This window comes from Sus scrofa, chromosome 8 (assembly GCF_054392235.1).
Source record: "Sus scrofa isolate SSC_HxYL_T2T_F1_AM1 chromosome 8, Sscrofa_HxYL_maternal_Yorkshire_Landrace_v2.0, whole genome shotgun sequence".
NCBI lineage: Eukaryota > Metazoa > Chordata > Mammalia > Artiodactyla > Suidae > Sus > Sus scrofa.
Genome location: NC_139390.1, coordinates 119,692,436 through 119,710,270, shown reverse-complemented (window position 1 = coordinate 119,710,270; position 17,835 = coordinate 119,692,436). Strand labels below are relative to the sequence as shown.

General features: G+C 36.9%; 1 protein-coding gene across 50 annotated transcripts in view; it reads right to left on the bottom strand.

Annotated features, from left to right (window-relative positions):
* The window catches only part of COL25A1 (collagen type XXV alpha 1 chain), a 456,561-nt gene that overhangs the window by 93,539 nt on the left and 345,187 nt on the right, over positions 1-17,835 (bottom strand). For 47 of the 50 annotated variants that reach the window (XR_014813225.1, XR_014813215.1, XR_014813219.1 and 44 more), the window contains one exon: positions 2,103-2,156. The exons of the other annotated variants lie outside the window; for them this stretch is intronic. Coding sequence is in view for 29 of the 47 variants with exons in the window: in XM_084973255.1 (XP_084829381.1) it covers positions 2,103-2,156 (54 nt within the window). In the remaining 18 variants the exon portion in view is untranslated. The remainder of the gene's footprint in view (positions 1-2,102; positions 2,157-17,835) is intronic. 50 annotated transcript variants of the gene reach the window in all.

Below are 17,835 nucleotides of genomic sequence, written 5' to 3'. Positions count from 1 at the left end.
AAGTAGGCAACACTAAACAAAAGCAGATATTGAACATACTAGGTAAATGATGTGTGACATTTTCTATTTTGGCAATATTTAGTTGCTATGTAAAAACAAATGGTAAGATGAGTTTCCTGGAGAACTGAGTAATGGATAGCAATAGCAAATGTAGTCTTAATTCTTTGCTTTTGAGGACTGAAGAAAAATATTTAAGATTATCAGTCCAAACCTGGCTTTTGGGGTGCTAAGGAGAACAATGTTGTGGCACTTTGCTGTCTCGAGAGGCTTCTGAGATGATAACTCTTTATCCTGCCCAAACTCAGGCTCAGTAGGGTGAGCAAGCATGTCTTTCCACGATGTCTTCTATTCAAAGCAGTCCTGGTGCATGGATTATTTCAGGGCTCTGGAGCACCCATGTAGTTCCCCATTCGGTCTTCCCCTGACATGACCCCAAGCCCCCAGGCATGAATTTGTCATGAACTCTTATCCACCTGTTGACCAGCAAGCTCCAAGTCAGGTGTGCTTTAGGAGGCATTAGTCATTTCAGAAAAGATACCAGAATGGGCAGAATCTAAGTGAGTTTCGAACGGATGTCTTTACTCAAAATGATGACCACGACAGATGACTAAAACACAAAACTGTGTCCTGAAAAGAATCCCATTTTACACTTTACCCAGGAAGGGACAAGGGATGGAGTCAGAGAGTTCTAAAGCAACTCACACACACTATGATATTCCTCTTAAGAAAAGCTTGAGAAAGTGTTGCAGTAAGATTGTTTTATAAATTATTTTTAAGGTGGTTTTTTAAAAAATTATAATTCACTGTAGAAGCTGGTTTGAAGGCAACACTCTTTTCATTCCCTGAAACTCCTCCTGACCCTTTGGCTTTCGGATTTGCTGGTTACCTTTCACTGTTCAACATCCATCCTAATGGTCTCTAGGCAACAGAAGAATAGTACTGAGAACATGATTAAGCATTAACTCCTCTCTTGGCTTTTTAGCATGGAGCTAGAGAGGGAAGAAGACAGGAAAATGGCTGTAGTCCCAGAAGGAATATTTTCTTTCCTCTCCTGCAGGACAAAGGACAGGTCTATAAATTTTAGGTCTGTCCTGAGTGCCTGTCAATAGCAATGTGATCTGTAAAATCAGCTGACAGACATGTGTGGGCTGGATGCACAGCACAGCTGATGGGATTATACATTAGTTTTGTACTTCAAGGGATGGTCACTCATCAAAGGATTTGGGATTTGTCTGCCTGTTTGGTTTCAACTAAACTGTCACCAATCTTTTTATATTTAACAGATTCATTTGTTCTTCAAAAACAAAGGAAATTTGGAATCCAAAAAAAAAAATCCTCATTACATTTTTTCCCTGTTTAGTAATTCAGACTACATCCATTTTTAAATTTCAGACATGCCACATCTTTATTATGCGCTTCATCTGATTAACGGGTTATGTTGTGTAAGTCTTGGAGGTGGCTAAATCTTGAGGAAAAAGTCACAGCAACACTGCGATCATCTTTGGTACATCTTGTAAAAATTACGTACATGTTGGGCAGTACAGACATGGCCTATATCTTAATATGCTCATTAACTGGTAAAATTACAACAGCCATATTTAAAGCAGAGGTTTCTCATGTTATTTAAGTATCCTACTAATAAAATTTTAGACAATCATATCGTACTTATTTCTCTGCGTTTAAAGCTAATGAGAATCACAAACATCATTTATTCTTCAGTCACAAGGTTTTATACTACAACATAGTATATTATTGACAAAAATTCCATCCAAGTAAAACTAGTGGGATATTAAAAAAATTGTAACAGCTTACAATGTCATGAAAACTCAGGTCTCAAATGATTCTTTTTCTTTGTGTATTTTTTGGGGGGGCCGAACCCATGGCATATGGAAGTCGAATCGGAGCTGTAGGTGCTGGCCTACGCCACAGCCACACAACTCTAGATCCCAGCCACATCTGCGACCTACACCACAGCTCATGGCAACACCGGGTCCTTAAGCCACTGAGAGAGATTAGGGATGGAACCTTCGTCCTCATAAATACTAGTCAGATTTATTTCCGCTGAGCCACAACAGGAACTCTATGGTTTTCTTTGTACTAACCTTTGGCCCTGGTATACCATGCTGTCCTACTGCTCCAGGCAACCCAGGCTCACCCTCAAAAAAAAAAAAAAAAAAAGATACTACTAAATAAAACCGACAAAATCAACATATTATATAAATCATTAGAGAATATAACCATCCAATAATGCTGAGAAGGATACAATATGTAAGAAAACACAAATTAGCTTGTTCGGTCCAGAATTCTATGTTCTAAGGACCAAGGATACAACGGGGTTAATTTCCTCATGTTCAGTCTTTTCTCCACTAAGAAAGCAAAAGCAAATCACCCATGGAAATGAATATCTAGCATGGTGCTAGGTACATCCACCAAAGATTTGCTGAATGAAAAAAAACTAATGAAAATTTGTGTCTTTCTTGATAAGGAACTTTTAAGTTATTCATCAGCTCAGGAAAGTAGAGATTAAATCATTATATTTATTAGAATCAATCAAATGAGCATCTCCAAATCTAAATCCTGAAGAATATACACATCTTTGAACATCAGCTTAATTCACTCAGGCACTTTGCGTGTGAAAGTAAAAACGGCTTTGATTTCTCTTTCCAATTTCACTGTAAAGATAATTAAAATAAACTTTCAAACTAGTGGTTTCCATTGTTGTATTGAGTAACAGGCATTTGGGAAAAAGATGGTGGCTATTAGCTAGAAAAATTTCCCATATCAGTTTTCCTAGATTCTGAACCAGCAATTGTTTTCCAAAGAGGGAAAGTCCTTTGAAATGCTCAAAAGCAAAGGAAAGATATTCTACATGATGACTGTAGTTAACAATACTGTATGGCATTTCAAAGATACTGTGTGGTAGGAGATTGCTAAAAGAGTAGATCTTAAAAGTTCTCATCCCAAGGAAAAAAATTTGTAACTATGTGAGATGAAAGATGTTAACCAAACTTAACGTGGTAATCATTTCACAACATATACGTGTGTGTGTGTGTGTGTGTGTGTGTGTGTGTGTGTATAAAACCATTATGTTGTACACCTAAAACTAATTTAATGTTATTTGTCAATATGTTATATCTCAATAAAACTGGGAGAAAAAAAAGACACATGGCTTTAAAACTTCTTTGTAGCTCAAACTTATAGAAACAAGAATTTCACTTTCATTCAAAAACATTCCCAAAGTTTCTCTCTCTCTTTTTTTTTTTTTTTTGGCCGTGTCTATGTAATGTGGACGTTCCCGGGTCAGGGATTGAACTTGCACCACAGCACCACAGCAGCGACCCAAGCTGCTTCAGTGACAATGCTGGATCCTTAACCCACTGTGCTGCAGGGGAACTCCTCCCAAAGCCACTTATTATGTGCTTCAATTATTGGGCAATTTTCTTTCCACTGAGGGTTAAATAGTTGTTCCTTAGTTAGTTAAAAAAATTGACTTTATTTTTTAAGATAAATTTTATTTTTTTTAATTAAAAAATTTTTAAATTGTTTTTTAGAGAAATTTTAGGTTCGCAGCAAACTTAGTCGACTTTTTTTTTTTTTTCGCTTTTTAGGGCTGAACCCATGGCATATGGAGCTTCCCAGGCCGGGGGTTGAATCGGAGCAGTAGTTCCGAGCTGCATCTGTGAGCTATACCACAGCTCATGGCAACTCCAGATCCTTAACCCATTGAGTGGGACCAGGGATCGAACCTGCATCCTCATGGATACTAGTCAAGTGTGCTACCACTGAGCCACCACAGGAACTCCAGTCGACTTTTAAGAATGTTTTCTAAGTTGCCTGCAGGGCAGAAGTTGTGCCTTTTTAATATTTGTGCTCTCACCTTCAAAAACAGGTACATTAGTAAAACAGTAACATTTTGTAAGTGCCAGGAACTTGACATTCATTAACTCACTTAATTCTCACAGATTCCTATGAGATAAGCACTATCTTTATTTAATAGACGAAGAGACTAAGGCACAGACATGTAAGGAAATTTTTCCAGATTTATACAACTCTGGCTTAAGAGGTTGTGCTTGTAACATAGTGATACACTGGTGAATGAATGCATGCATCTAAAAATTGGGAGAGCTGGTGATGAATATTTCTGCCCTTATTATCATTTGGTTTATACTCCTCATTTATAAATGACCTTCCAGAATGGATAGAAAGCTAAATTAATTGTAACTTATACAAAGATGATTTTTGTACACCTATCACATAAGCTAGCAATGTGAAGTTTACAGAGTCTTTCTAGAAGAGTAAAAATGTTTTACTCTTATACTGAATTATTTTAACTGTGAAGGTCTTAATAACTCAAGGAAGAAATTCTGCTTCCTATGTAAAGTTACACTATAATCATAACTCTTGCACTTTCCTCAGTAAAATGGTAAAAATGTTCACTTAGAAAAATGATGGCCATTATAAGAAAATTTTGATATGCTATTTGCACAGATCCAAGGGTAAGACTCCATTGGAAATTGAATACACCCTGAAAGAGGATTATCATTTATTATGCCACCAGAAAAAGAGCTATCAAGTCTGCTCTCTTCAAGGAACCTATACCAGGATGCACTAATATCATAACTCATGGTTTAATGCAAACAAAAGATGCTGCCAGGGAACAATATGAACCTTGTTTAGACTTTCAAAGAATAACTATGGTAGCCAGAATTATTTTTTAAAAAATGGTTAAGCTCCTGGAACCAGATGAAATACATGCTGAGATTTTGAAGAAAGGAAGACAAATGGTGCTTAGGTATCTGCATAATATCCTTCTTAAAATATGAACATCAAGGGACTACAACTTGATCCTGTTTTTCTTTGATTTTATATTTTGTTAAAATAATCTTTTAACATAAAAGGAAACAAAAATTGCACCCATAATCCCATCATTCTATAATAACTCTTTTCATTTTGTCCTGTTTCCTTCTAGTCTTTTAAAATTTAAGCTTACATATTTCAAGCAATCATAATAAGCTCATCACAGAGTCTGACATTCTGATTTTTGTTATTTTAGACCACAAGCTGGTTTTTACACAGTATTTGTGATTGGCTTGTGAATAGTTTATCATCTCTCAAAGTCAGGTGTGATCATTTGTTTAATCTGTCCCAAATTTTGTTTAATACTTTTATTGTTTCTAATTTTTGCTCTTAAAGATAAATTATAATAAACACCTGTGTACACATTTCTAAATTGCTTTCTATTAGGGAACTGAGTTTTACCTGCCTTTCTAGGCACCTACTCTATTACTTTTTCACAACTTCACAAGCATTGGATATCACAATTTTAATTACTTTGGGGGGGATATTTTCATAAGCACAAAAAAGAATGTACTGAGGCTCAGCTTTACATTTATTACTTGTAAGGTTAAATAAGCATCCTGCAAGATTTTAAAGTTAAAAAGAGAATAAGGCTGTTTCCTGAATGAATCACTGAAAGACGGAAAGAAGGAAAAATGACGCAGTGTTTTACCTTTCTAAAAAGTTTTAACAAGAAAAATATATTCAAATTAAGATTAAGAGATGGAGTTCCCGTCATGGCATAGTGGTTAACGAATCCGACTAGGAACCATGAGGTTGCGGGTTCGTTCCCTGGCCTTGCTCAGTGGGTTAAGGATCTGGCATTGCCGTGAGCTGTGGTGTAGGTTGCAGATGCGGCTCGGATCTGGCGTTGCTGTGGCTCTGGTGTAGGCCGGTGGCTACAGCTCCGATTAGACTCCTAGCCTGGGAACCTCCATATGCTGCCGGAGCAGCCCTAGAAAAGGCAAAAAGACCAAAAAAAAAAAATTATGATTAAGAGGTTATGGAACATTCTGTTATTGTTCAAATTTAGTTTCCCAGGTTTTCTTAAAGGAATGTTAAAAAATGACAGGCTGTACAACCTTGAGTACCAAGGCCAAGCAGTGGGACTCTGGAAGGCAAATTTCTTCAACTAACATTTAATGAAAATTTACTAAATGTTTTACTCTGGGCTAAGAGTGTTTCATGGAATACCAAGATGAAATAGGCATGACAGGTGCCTGTGTCCAGAGAGCCGGTTTTTGAGTGAGAAAAAAGATATCTACATAAATAACTTAGGAGGACATCTATGGAACTTTTTTCTCTGAGTAAAGTTTTCTTGCACTTTATAAAGAAGCATAATAAATACAACTAAAGGGAAATCAATGAAGAATGAAGCATATCAATGAAGAGTGAAGTCATGTAGTATATTAATATTTTCTGGTATATATATAATATTTTCTGATATATACATATATATACACACATACATATATATATTATCCTGGGGCCTCTTCAAATAAAGTTGCATGATAATATATCACTACATAAGATATTTAAAAAGTACACATACAGAAAAACATATCAGAAAAGTACAGATCAAAAAAATGGGAATTAGGTCTTACGTGTGCATGCAGGACAAGTCTCATGTTTGACAATCTCTTCCTCTATTTCTGAATGCATCTCATATTTACAAGTACCAAGGACATTCCAAAGATAATAATCAAGAAAAATAGCAGCTAATATTTTAACTGCAGGTAGATTGATGGGACATTCTCTATTATACTTTAAATTCTAAGGCTATTACCAGTGTATTATTCCAAAATGACAATTTGTGCATTTAAGCTACAAATAAATTGGACTGACTTTTAAGAAAGATGCTGCTGTTATCTTTCTTTCTTTCTTTTAAGCCAAACACTCTTTAGAACTCTAATGTAAAACATCACTCAAGGCTTTTACAATTATTTCAGGTATTGCTACTTGGGGGCAAGTTGAAAGAACACTTAAAGATAGAAAGGAATGTAGTTTTCTTACAAAATTGAGTGCTAAAGAGAAATAGGTCATGTAGCAGGAATATTGCTCACTGTCACTTCAATCACAATTGCTTTCCATTCTGGCAATGGGAATTTAAAATGGGTTGCAGCTTTATACTTTTAGCACAGTATAATTTTACCTTCACCTTGTCAATATAGATTTGTTTCCTTAAGCACTGCATTTTCAGAAAGAACTCATCTAAGCAGAAAATAAAAATAACTATAATTGTCCCCCCTTATCCTCTGTTTCACTTTCCTTGGTTTCAGTTATCATGGTCAACTAAGGTCTGAAAATATCAAAACAGAGAATTCCGGAAACTATTCATAAGTTTTAAACTGTGAGTTGTTTTGAGTAGCTTGATGAAAGCTGGTGCCATCCTGCTCCATCCCACCTGGGACATGGGATCATAACTTTGTCCTGCGTATCCTGTCAGTTAGTCACTTAGTAGCCATGGCTAGGTTATTGGTATCACAGTGGTATCACAGTGATTGTGTTAAAATATATATTTTTTTTCTTTTTAAGTCTGCATGTGCAGCAAATAAGTGCCTGGTCCAACAGGAGGGGTTAAATTGGAGCTGCAGCTCCAGGAGCAGCACAGCGCAGCAATGCCGGATCCGAACTGCATCTGCAACCTACACTGCAGCTTGCAGCAATGCCAGATCCTTAACTCAATGAGCAAGGCCAGGGATCAAACCCGCATCTTCATGGACACTATGTCAGGTTCTTAACCTGCTGAGCCACAACAGGAACTCCCAAGTAATTCCTATTTTGCTTAATAATGGCCCCCTATGTGGGCAATTTGGGTATTCTCTTACTGTACCTAATTTCTAAATTAATCAAGGAGATGCACATACAGGAAAAAACACAGTATATACAGGGTTTAGTACTCACCTCATTTTTTAGGCATCCAATGGGGGTCCTGGAAAGTATTCCTTGTGGATAAAGGGGGGACTACTGCACAAGGAACATGGACCAGCAGTAGATGGAATTGTGTGATATTGATTATAACACAGTATCAGTCTTACCTCTAGAGTCAGTGGTGTTGGTGCATATGTGTAAAATATAGACTAAAATTGCCCAGCACTGGTTACTGATAGCTTTCCCAAAACACTGTGTGGACTGGACATTTCTTCCTAGCAGTGACAGCACATAGAAGGATCTTTATGGCCTGAGTGGTGAGCAGGACCTCTGCTAGTCATTCCTCTCTTTCTGCAGGCAGTCATGGCAGGCAGCAGGGTGACCTTTTAGAGGCTTTGGCAAAAACTGGGTATATATCACTTGGTAGAGGATTCTCTGAGGACAGTGAGGGACCCATCCAGATCTCACTGGGGAAGAGTCAGGAAAATGGGGTTTCTGCTCTCCAGTCATACTTATTCTTGCTCTCTCTCTCTCTAGTTAAATTTAGTTTAGTTTAGTCTTCCTTTCTAGTCCCCTAAGGGCAAGCGAGGATGGGTCAAGGCAAGAGGTAGAAAATGACCAGCATATTTTACCTTGAAATTTCTAGAAATGTAGCAATTTTACCACACAAAAATATAAATAAGAATCCTAGCCCTGGAGTTCCAGTTGTGGTGCGGTGGAAACTGACTAGCATCCTTGAGGGTGTGGGTTTGATCCCCGGCCTTGTCAGTGGGTTGGGGATCTGGTGTTGCCAGCTAATAGCTGTAGCTCTGATTCTACCCCCTAGCCTGGGAACATTCATGTGCCACAGGTGCCACCCTAAAAAGCAAGAACCAATCAATCAATAAAAATAAAGCTATTTGCACTGCGTCTTAAAAAAAAAAAAAAAAAAAAAAAAAAAAAGAATCCTAGCTCCAACCTTTAAGTGTCACTGCGCTAGTGATAAATCCTTTGTCTTTTGGTAATTCTGCCTACTTCCATGAACTCCCAGGAATACACATTCCTAGTTTAAGAAATTTGACTGAAAGGACATCCAGTCTATGCCAATAAAACTACGGTTTAGCTCCATTATTCTTTTTAACAAGTTTGTGTAGGCTGGCCCACTGATTCATCCTTGGAAACGATTTTTGCAGTACCTGTTGTCTCTATCTATGTGAACTCTAAAACATAATCCACTTGCACACTGGAGATCATCGATCACTGCATTAAATGAGAAGCAAAATCTTTGGTGATGTTATAAACACATTTAGAAAGATACCACTGGACATTACACAGCACAAAGTAGAGGACAAGGAGAAATCGAAAACCAAAAATTGAGCCACATATAGCCTTAATAAAATCCGAGTAGTCCATAATAGATTCTTATACTAAATAAATCGAATAACCATAAAATTGGTAATTTATGTGTTGTTGGGAATAGTCATCATCATTTTCCAGATGTCTAGCAGCAATGTGTTTAGAATTTATCTTTTTTTTTTTTTTTTTTTTTTTTTTTGTCTTTTTAGGGCTGCACCCGTGGCATATGGAAGTTCCCAGGCTAGGGGTCACATCAGAGCTGTGGCTGCCAGCCTACACCATAGCCACATCAACACTAGATTAGAGCCACATCTATGACCTACACCACAGCTCACAGCAACACTGAATCCTTTAACCCACTCAGCAAGGCCAGGGATGGAACCCGCATCCTCATGGATACTAGCTGGATTCGTTACCACCGACCCACAATGGGAACTCCCTGTTTAACACTTTTTAAGTTTTCTGTTCTGCTAATGTAGACAGAAATGTATAAAATATAATTTGAACAAAGAACTTCAAATACAAAGAGATATCTAAGAAATGAGGGGTCACAAAAAATAGCTAAGTTGAGTTTATTTGGGTGAAATTTACACAAATGAGAAGGATTATCTGCTTTGAGCACAAGGTCTAGGGAGAAGTACACATCAGTGACCACGAGTGTCCTCCCTTCTCTCCCCAACCCCAGTGCTCTCACTCCTCAGGAAGGGCCTTGGGGGCTGTGTGTGGACACCACACCTGCAAGCTCAGTCTGCAGGTCCCCACCAACAGCTGCTGCAGGCCACCCACAGGTGTACAGGTGCACACGCCAGCTGTGTGGTTCACCCTTGGGAAAATGGACCTGGGAAAGAGGCCAATACAGGCAATGGGAGAAGACTCCACACATCAGAGGCAGGAGTTCTTTGGTCCTGGGTACCTGGTGATCTATAAGTGGGGAGCTGGGCATTGAGTGAGCCTGTCTCCTTGGCCCTGTGGACTCTCACCCTGTGGGAAGGGATACACCATAAAATGGACAAAGGGAGGTAGAAGAGGAGCACAGCCTGGGTCTAAAGGAAACACTGTCCAGTATTCCCTTTCAGATAATTTATAAAAGGAGCAAAAGCTTGCACAAATCAGCCAGGGAGCATGATGCCATGGTATGGGTGGGGGTCTCTTTTCTGTGTGTCAGAGAACTTGTTCTCTGTGTGTACTCTTATAGGGAAAAAAAGATTAAGAACAAAGGCTTCTGTTTTGGGAAGACAAAATACCAAAATGGATGAGAGGGTATGCAAAGGGTTTGTTGGGTCTGGGATAAGTCAGATATAATACACTTGTTCAGCTTTCTTATCTTACGTGAGTCTTTTCAAAATTAGATAATTAGGGTTTATTGCAGCTTTCCACCTGACTGGGGCTGCTAGAGAAGAAACTGAAGTGGCAATGGCTAATCAGCATCTGGCATTGCCCCGTAGGGGAATGAGGGAGAGGCGGGGACCTGTGTGTATCCAATGACAAAGAAACAAAGTGGTGCTGGATGTTTAGGGACCGACACACATTCATTCTCAGGATGTAGATAGGAAAGAATGAAGCCCCAATTGTAATCGGCAGCTGCTTTCCAACCAAGAAGAGAGTCGGAATTAGGATGAAGGCAGTAGCATGGAAGACAGAATGGCGAGATAGAAGAACTGGGTTCTTAGTGGTGAGGGTTAGTTGCAAAGCAAAGCTGAAGCCTGCATTAATGCTAGACTTTCCAGTTATATAACCAAAAATCTTTATTTTAAAAACTGGTTCTGTTAAGTAATCTATGGCTTGCAACACAATGTGCCCTCTTTAATATATCCATTTTTAAAGTTTAAAAACCCAGCTGTTTTCTTCTTTCCTAAAGTGTAATTTCTAATAATACATCTATTAATAGTTTGAATGATAAATTATTCTTTTCACTTGGGAAGAGAATGTGCCTAATTATTCATAGAAACGTTAAATGGTTTTGTCTAACATGAAAAATTCTAAAGATCAGTGGAAAGTAGTAGAAAGAGATAATAGTTCTTACTAACATCCACTTATGCACCCAGGAGATTTCTGAGTCATGGAGTTTTTAACGCCCCCAATTCAAAAAGGAAAATAGTCTGTTCTTATTTAATAGAGTCTTTAAATAAACAGTTATATTCATTACTTCCTTTATTTTGTCTGATTAAACTTTGAGGTAAACATAATAATCTTCATTCGACAAATGAAGAAACTAAGGCTCAGAGAAGGAAAATAACTTGTTCAAGGTCATGCAAATACTGAATAGAAGAGCTAGGATTTTCTAAACTTAAAATCCACACTCTTAACAGTTGGAGCAGACTAATTGGCTTTGAACTTGAACTCTATTACAAACACCTCAGTGACCCTGGGCAAAAATTATTCTTTCCGCACCTAGGTTTCCTCATTAATAAAATGGAGTTAATTATAGTACCCACTTTATAGGATTGCTGTGAGGAAGAAGTGAGGTAATAGGCACACCAAATTTAGGACAGTGCCTGACAGTAAATGCTAAATACATGCCAGTAATTGTTACATATTGCACTCTTCTATTCTCTGCACTGGGCAGAGAAGACAGAGGATCCTGAAAGAAATTCAGTTTCTCCTAGATTAACCCCACTGGTGCTGTTTCAAAGTTGAGCCATGGTTCCTATTCCCTTGGCAATGTGGCCTGGTATCAAATGGATGGAATTGTGTAACTGTTAAGCTGTTATGATTGTCACGATTTATTTCATGGCAGCCTCCCTCCCTCTTTTAGGGCTGCACTTGTGGTATTTGGAAGTTCCCAGGCTAGGGGTTGAATTGGAGCAGCAGCTGCTGGCCTACACCACAGCCACAGCAACTCAGGGTCTGAGTTGCATCTGCATCTATGACTTACATCACAGTTCATGGCAATGCTGGATCTTTAACCCACTGAGCGAGGCCTGAGATCGAACCTGAGTCCTCATGGATACTAGTCAAGTTTGTTATCGCCGAGCCACAATGGGAACTCCATCATTGCAGCCTTATTATTTTTTTCTCAATGAATTTTAATTACATTTATAATTGTACAACCATGGAGAAAATCTTTCAAACTCCACTAGAATGATGGATGTGGTAGCATCTTTTTTTTTTCCTTAATGAATTTTAATTACATTTATAGTTTGCAGCCTTATTTTTTTTCTTTTTCTTTTTAGGGCTGCCCCCATGGCATATGGAGGTTCCCAGGCTAGGAGTCTAATCGGAGCTACAGCTGCTGGCCTACACCGCAGCCACAGCCATGCCAGATCCAAGCTGCATCTATAGGTAAGGGAAAGAGAAAGACACATTACCTATTTATGGAAGCAGTTGTTTCCATAAATTGGACTTATTCCCAATAGCCAAAGCAGTTAGGGCCAATGTAATGCTAGGTTTTAACTAAAAAAATGAAATGTGGTCTTTCTTTGCCTCTGGCTAATTGTATTAGGCACAAACTTTTTTTATTAGGGCTGAATAATATTTCATTGTGTGTGTGTATTAAAAAAACTTCTTTTTCCATTCATCTGTGCATGGACACTAAGGTTGTTTTAATGTTTTGTCTATCATTAACAACGTTGCTGTGAACTTGGGGTACAAATATCTTTCTAAATTAGTGTTTTCATTTCCTTTGGATATAGTCCCTGTAATGGAATTGCTGGATCACGTGGTGGTTCTGTTTTTAATTTTTTTTAAGGAACAGTGAGGAACCTCCATACTATTTTCCATGGTGGTTGCCCCAATTTACATTCTCACCAACAGTGTACTAGGATTCCCCTTTCTCCACCCCATCTCCAACATTTGTTATCTCATGTCTTTTTGATGATAGCCATTCTGACAGATATGATGTGATATCTCATCATGATTTTAATTTATATTTCCCTGATGATTAGTGATGTTCAGCATCTTTTCATGTACCTGTTGGCCATTCATATACAGACTATTTCATATAGTAAAATCATATCATCCCTGAGTTTGATGCATGCATTCTCAGGCATGATTATGTACAAGCTTACTCTCAAAGGGACTTTTCATTCAATTTCACTTATTAAGGGAAACAAAAGATAGTTCTATTCTTTATATATAATTAATTTTAAGTTACTTTAGAAAGGAATAAAAATTTGGTTGAAAGAAGTAATGTAATGCTGGCTTGAAATAAAATAATTATAGTCATTTTTTTTTTTAAAAAGGCACTTTCCCCCCAACTTCTTTTAGGCTTGTTACTATAAAATTTAATACTAGTTATCATTCTTCTCAATGAAATATTGGGAGAGGGAAGAAAAAATAGTTGAAGAAATGGGATGGGTGGAGGAAAGCATGTGAGAGGAAGAAAAACATCACAGGCTCTTGCAAATGAAAGCAACAACAAAACAAATGTATCTGAATGGATTATGACATCATCAAGTCCATTTATTTCTCATATTAACTGAAAATACACTATATTTTATAGACAAGATCACCAAAATATTATTTACTAGATCTAATTAAAGTGCATGTATAATTCTGTTATTTTTTGTTTTAATTTACCTTAAATGTTTTCATGGATTCATTTATTAATTACTTCAACATGGGACTTTGAGGGCATTGTGCTAAGTGAAATGTCAGACAGAGAAAGGCAATACTTTATGATATCACCTATATATGGAATTTAAAAAAACAAAAACAGACAAAAACACCAAAAAACCCAAACTCACAGAAGAAGAGATCAGATTTGCAGTTCCCAGAGGCCAGGGACTGGAGGCTTTAGGGAAAGGGGGAATTGAAGGAAGGTGACCTTCATCGAAGGTACAAATGTCCAATTATAAGACACTACAGTTGTAGTTACCATTGTTGTGTCATCTATATCAAAGTTGTTAAGACAGCAAATCCTGAGTTCTCATTACAGGAGAAAATTGTTTTTCCCATTTTTATTTATTGGGTCTATATAAGGTGATAGATGCTATCTAAACTTACTGTGGTAATCATTTCACTGTATATGTAAGTCGAACCCTTATGATGTACACATAACAATCAAGCAGTGATATATGTCAATTATATCTCAATACAACTGGAAAAAAAATCCTGTAATAAGAAAGTGAGGTTATTTCTTCAGGAAGGAAGAAAGCACCTTATTACCATAGTTACCAGAGGAAAAAAATCATGTATTCTTAGAATTCTAATGTACAGTCACTAAATCTAAAAGATAGACAAATTAATAAAATAATTTAATTTTCAACTTTAACCTGAAAAGGATTAATCTGCTGTTAGATACTTTCCTTAAACTATTAATGAATCTGGAATTAGAAATCAATCACTTCGTTTATTCTATTTATCTTTCTTAAAGTCTAAAACTGGAAAGTTGTAAATATATGGGGTAATAGATCCTGGATAAATTAAAGCTAACTAGCCAGGAAATAAGCAGAATGACCACATCTTCAAATCCTTCAGGAATTTAATTCAGACTTTTTAATAATAAAGTCAAGATAGCAAAAGAAAAGAGTGCATTTAGTGGTTACAGAAAGTGAGTCAGGAATAAAAAATATTGAGTTCATTGTATATAGCCCATGGTATAGACGAGAATAAACAGCTTGACCTTTGGAAGTCTGAGGGCTTCCATTTATCTGTTCTCTAAATATACTTACAATAAAAATGCCATTAGAAGTACGCTGTGAGGATTAATGTCAGCAGAGAACTGTGAGACTCATGGATAAGAGATGAAAAGGAGCTCTAAATACCACAACTATAAGCTAATTAAATTTTAATGTTACTTAAAAATCACATAGCTATCTGGGATATATTCAGAAATGATACACTAATATCAACCTTTTATTCATATTATAGTCTGAAGTATTAAACTCTAGAAAGTATTTGAAAAATACATGAAACAAGATAATCCGATATTTATCCTTTGCTTTTGAAACAATCCCTGTGACTCTGGGGATCTCAGAAAAATTCTAGCTTCCTTGGACAAAGTAATTTGTTTTCAATCCTGGAACTCTTTAACATTATTTTTAAAGCAACAGGGACAAGGATATGATCTAAAGCCACAAAAAGGAAACCTTTAACGTGCTCCACCGCTAGCCCCAAATCTCTTCTCCTAGGGCATGCACACAGGGCTGGGCACTGCTTGTTGTTCAAAGACATTTCATTAGGATGATTTACTCCTACGGAAGCCAATTAACGTGAAAAGGTGGAAAGAGTAGAAAAATGCAGGGTTCTAATAACACTAAAAGCTGAGATTTTTATGTCCATTAGCACAGGTGTTGAATAGCTAGGAAACTGGTTAGGGGCACACACACACACACAAAAGAGTTAGGATTTTTAAAGCTCTGTGATAAACAGATGTATATATGCATATGTGTATGCATATATATATATATATCAGAACTTTAAGAAATCTATGTACATATATTTAAATATATAAAAATATCTATACACAAAATAATATATATAGTATTAATGTACATACACAAAAATTACCTTCAGCAATTTGTCAAAAGATTCTTTAGTCTAAAAATGCCTCTACCACAAAATTTTTTTAAAAAACTGCTCCAGAATATCAGAGAAGTAGTATTTAATGGATAAATATTCAGATAGACATCTCTTCAGGTCTGTGTGTGTGTTGGCGGTGGGGACAGGATGAATCATGGAGCACAAATGAAATGTTTATCATACCTCTGAACCAACAAGATCTATTCATGAGAATTACAAAAAAATTTGTGCCTAATACAATTAGCCAGAGGCAAAGGAAGGCCACATTTCCTTTTTTTAGTTAAAACCTAGCATTACATTGGCCCTAACTGCTTTGGCTATTGGGAATAAGTCCAATTTATGGAAACAACTGCTTCCGTAAATAGGTAATGTGTCTTTCTCTTTCCCTTACCTATAGTGCTTATATTCCAACTGCTGAGAAAGGGGTACATGAGAGGAGAGAGCCAGGGGACAGAAACATTTTACCTTCCTGGGTAACCCTGCATCTTCATTTTTTCTTTCTATTGTAAATTCAACTGGCTTTGCTTCCTGCTTGGGTGTAAGCCTAGAGGTCATTTGTTGAAATTCTTTTTTTTTTTTTTGGTCTTTTTGCTATTTCTTGGGCCACTCCCGCGGCATATGGAGGTTCCCAGGCTAGGGGTCAAATTGGAACTGTAGCCACTGGCCTACACCAGAGCCACAGCAACGCGGGATCCGAGTCACGTCTGCAACCCACACCACAGCTCATGGCAATGCCGGATCGTCAACCCACTGAGCAAGGGCAGGAACTGAACCTGCAATCTCATGGTTCCTAGTCGGATTTGTTAACCACTGCACCACGACGGGAACTCCTGTTGAAATTCTTAAAGTGTATACTACTTAGATCCTTGAAAATAGTTATCAATAATATTTATTGAGCACCTTTTACATTATGTTCACTTGAGATACATTATCTAGTTAATACTGCAAAGGTTATATTAATACTTTACACTGGAGCCTTAGAAACATTAAGTGACTTGCCCAGGACAAGGACTTGCAGCCTTCTCTCTCTGACTGGAGGGACTGAGTACTGCAGTGCCTCCCACTTTTCACAGCGGGGTGCTTAGTAGACCTTGATAGATTGTGATGCCAGAAAGAGCTAGATTGGAGTTCAATGCCATGTTATTGTTTATGCCAGTCTTTTTTCCCATTATGATCTGAAGAATTGGAGGACTATTAACAAAAATATGAACTATTAAGATTAGCACTCAAGTGGACCGAAATTTAAAGCAAAATAATGTTTAAAAAAAGTCACCATTAAGTTATTGGCCAAAGCCAATCACCAATTTGACAATATGAATAGATGGAAAATATTTCAGTAGAAAACAAAAAGATATACTTAAAAAAAAGATACACTTGATTAAAACAATTTACTTTTCTTTCTTTTAAAAAATTTTTATTTACTTATTTTTTGGGCCCCACCCATGGTATGTAGAAGTTCCTGGGGCCAGGGATGGAACCCTTGCTGCAGTTGTGACCTGTGCTATAGCTACGGCAGCAATGCTGGATCCTTAATCCACTGTGTTGCAAGGTACTTCCAACTTTTCTTTCTTTTTTATTAGAGAGAAATCTCTTTATTTTCTAGTTTATTTGCCATGTTTCATATAACCATTATTTGAAAATTATCTCCTAAGCATCAAAAGTACTTCTTTGGAGAAAGTGAAATTGTAGTGTGCAAAAAAAATATTTCTTCAAGGCAGTTTAAGGACATCGAGAGGCTTTTAAAAATTATTAACGTCATTGTAAGCTCTCTTTCTGAAAAATAAATTCTAGATAGCTCCAAGTATAGCATTATTACTCTATTTTCAACTTTGTTTTTACTGTCTAATAGACCTGCTATTTCAGTGAAGTGGACTCGTATTTTGCACCATATTTTCCTAAAGATGTTATAGCAAATATTACAAATATTAGATAATAGCTAGGATTAACAGAAATTCCATATGCAAAGTTTTAGTTAAGTTCTATGGAGTAAGAAAAACATCTTGAACTACATTTTGCTGATACCCTTACAAATGTATGAAATCATTTAGCTTCCCTAGATTTTACAGAGAACACTGTAAAATGCCACAAAAATGTATAACAAGACATAAAACTGCAAATATTGTCTATTTCCTTGAAATACAATTTAAACTTGGTGACTATCACATTCCTTTCTCTTGCTAAGGAAATTGCACATTTCCTTTGAAAAAATAAAGAACACGTAGTCTTCATAAGCATGTATGTGACAGTTTTAAAGTTGTTTTGTTTCAGGATAAAGGTTTCTGTAAAATTTCACGATTGTCTCAAAGTTGAAAAAAGAAAAGAAACAAAGAA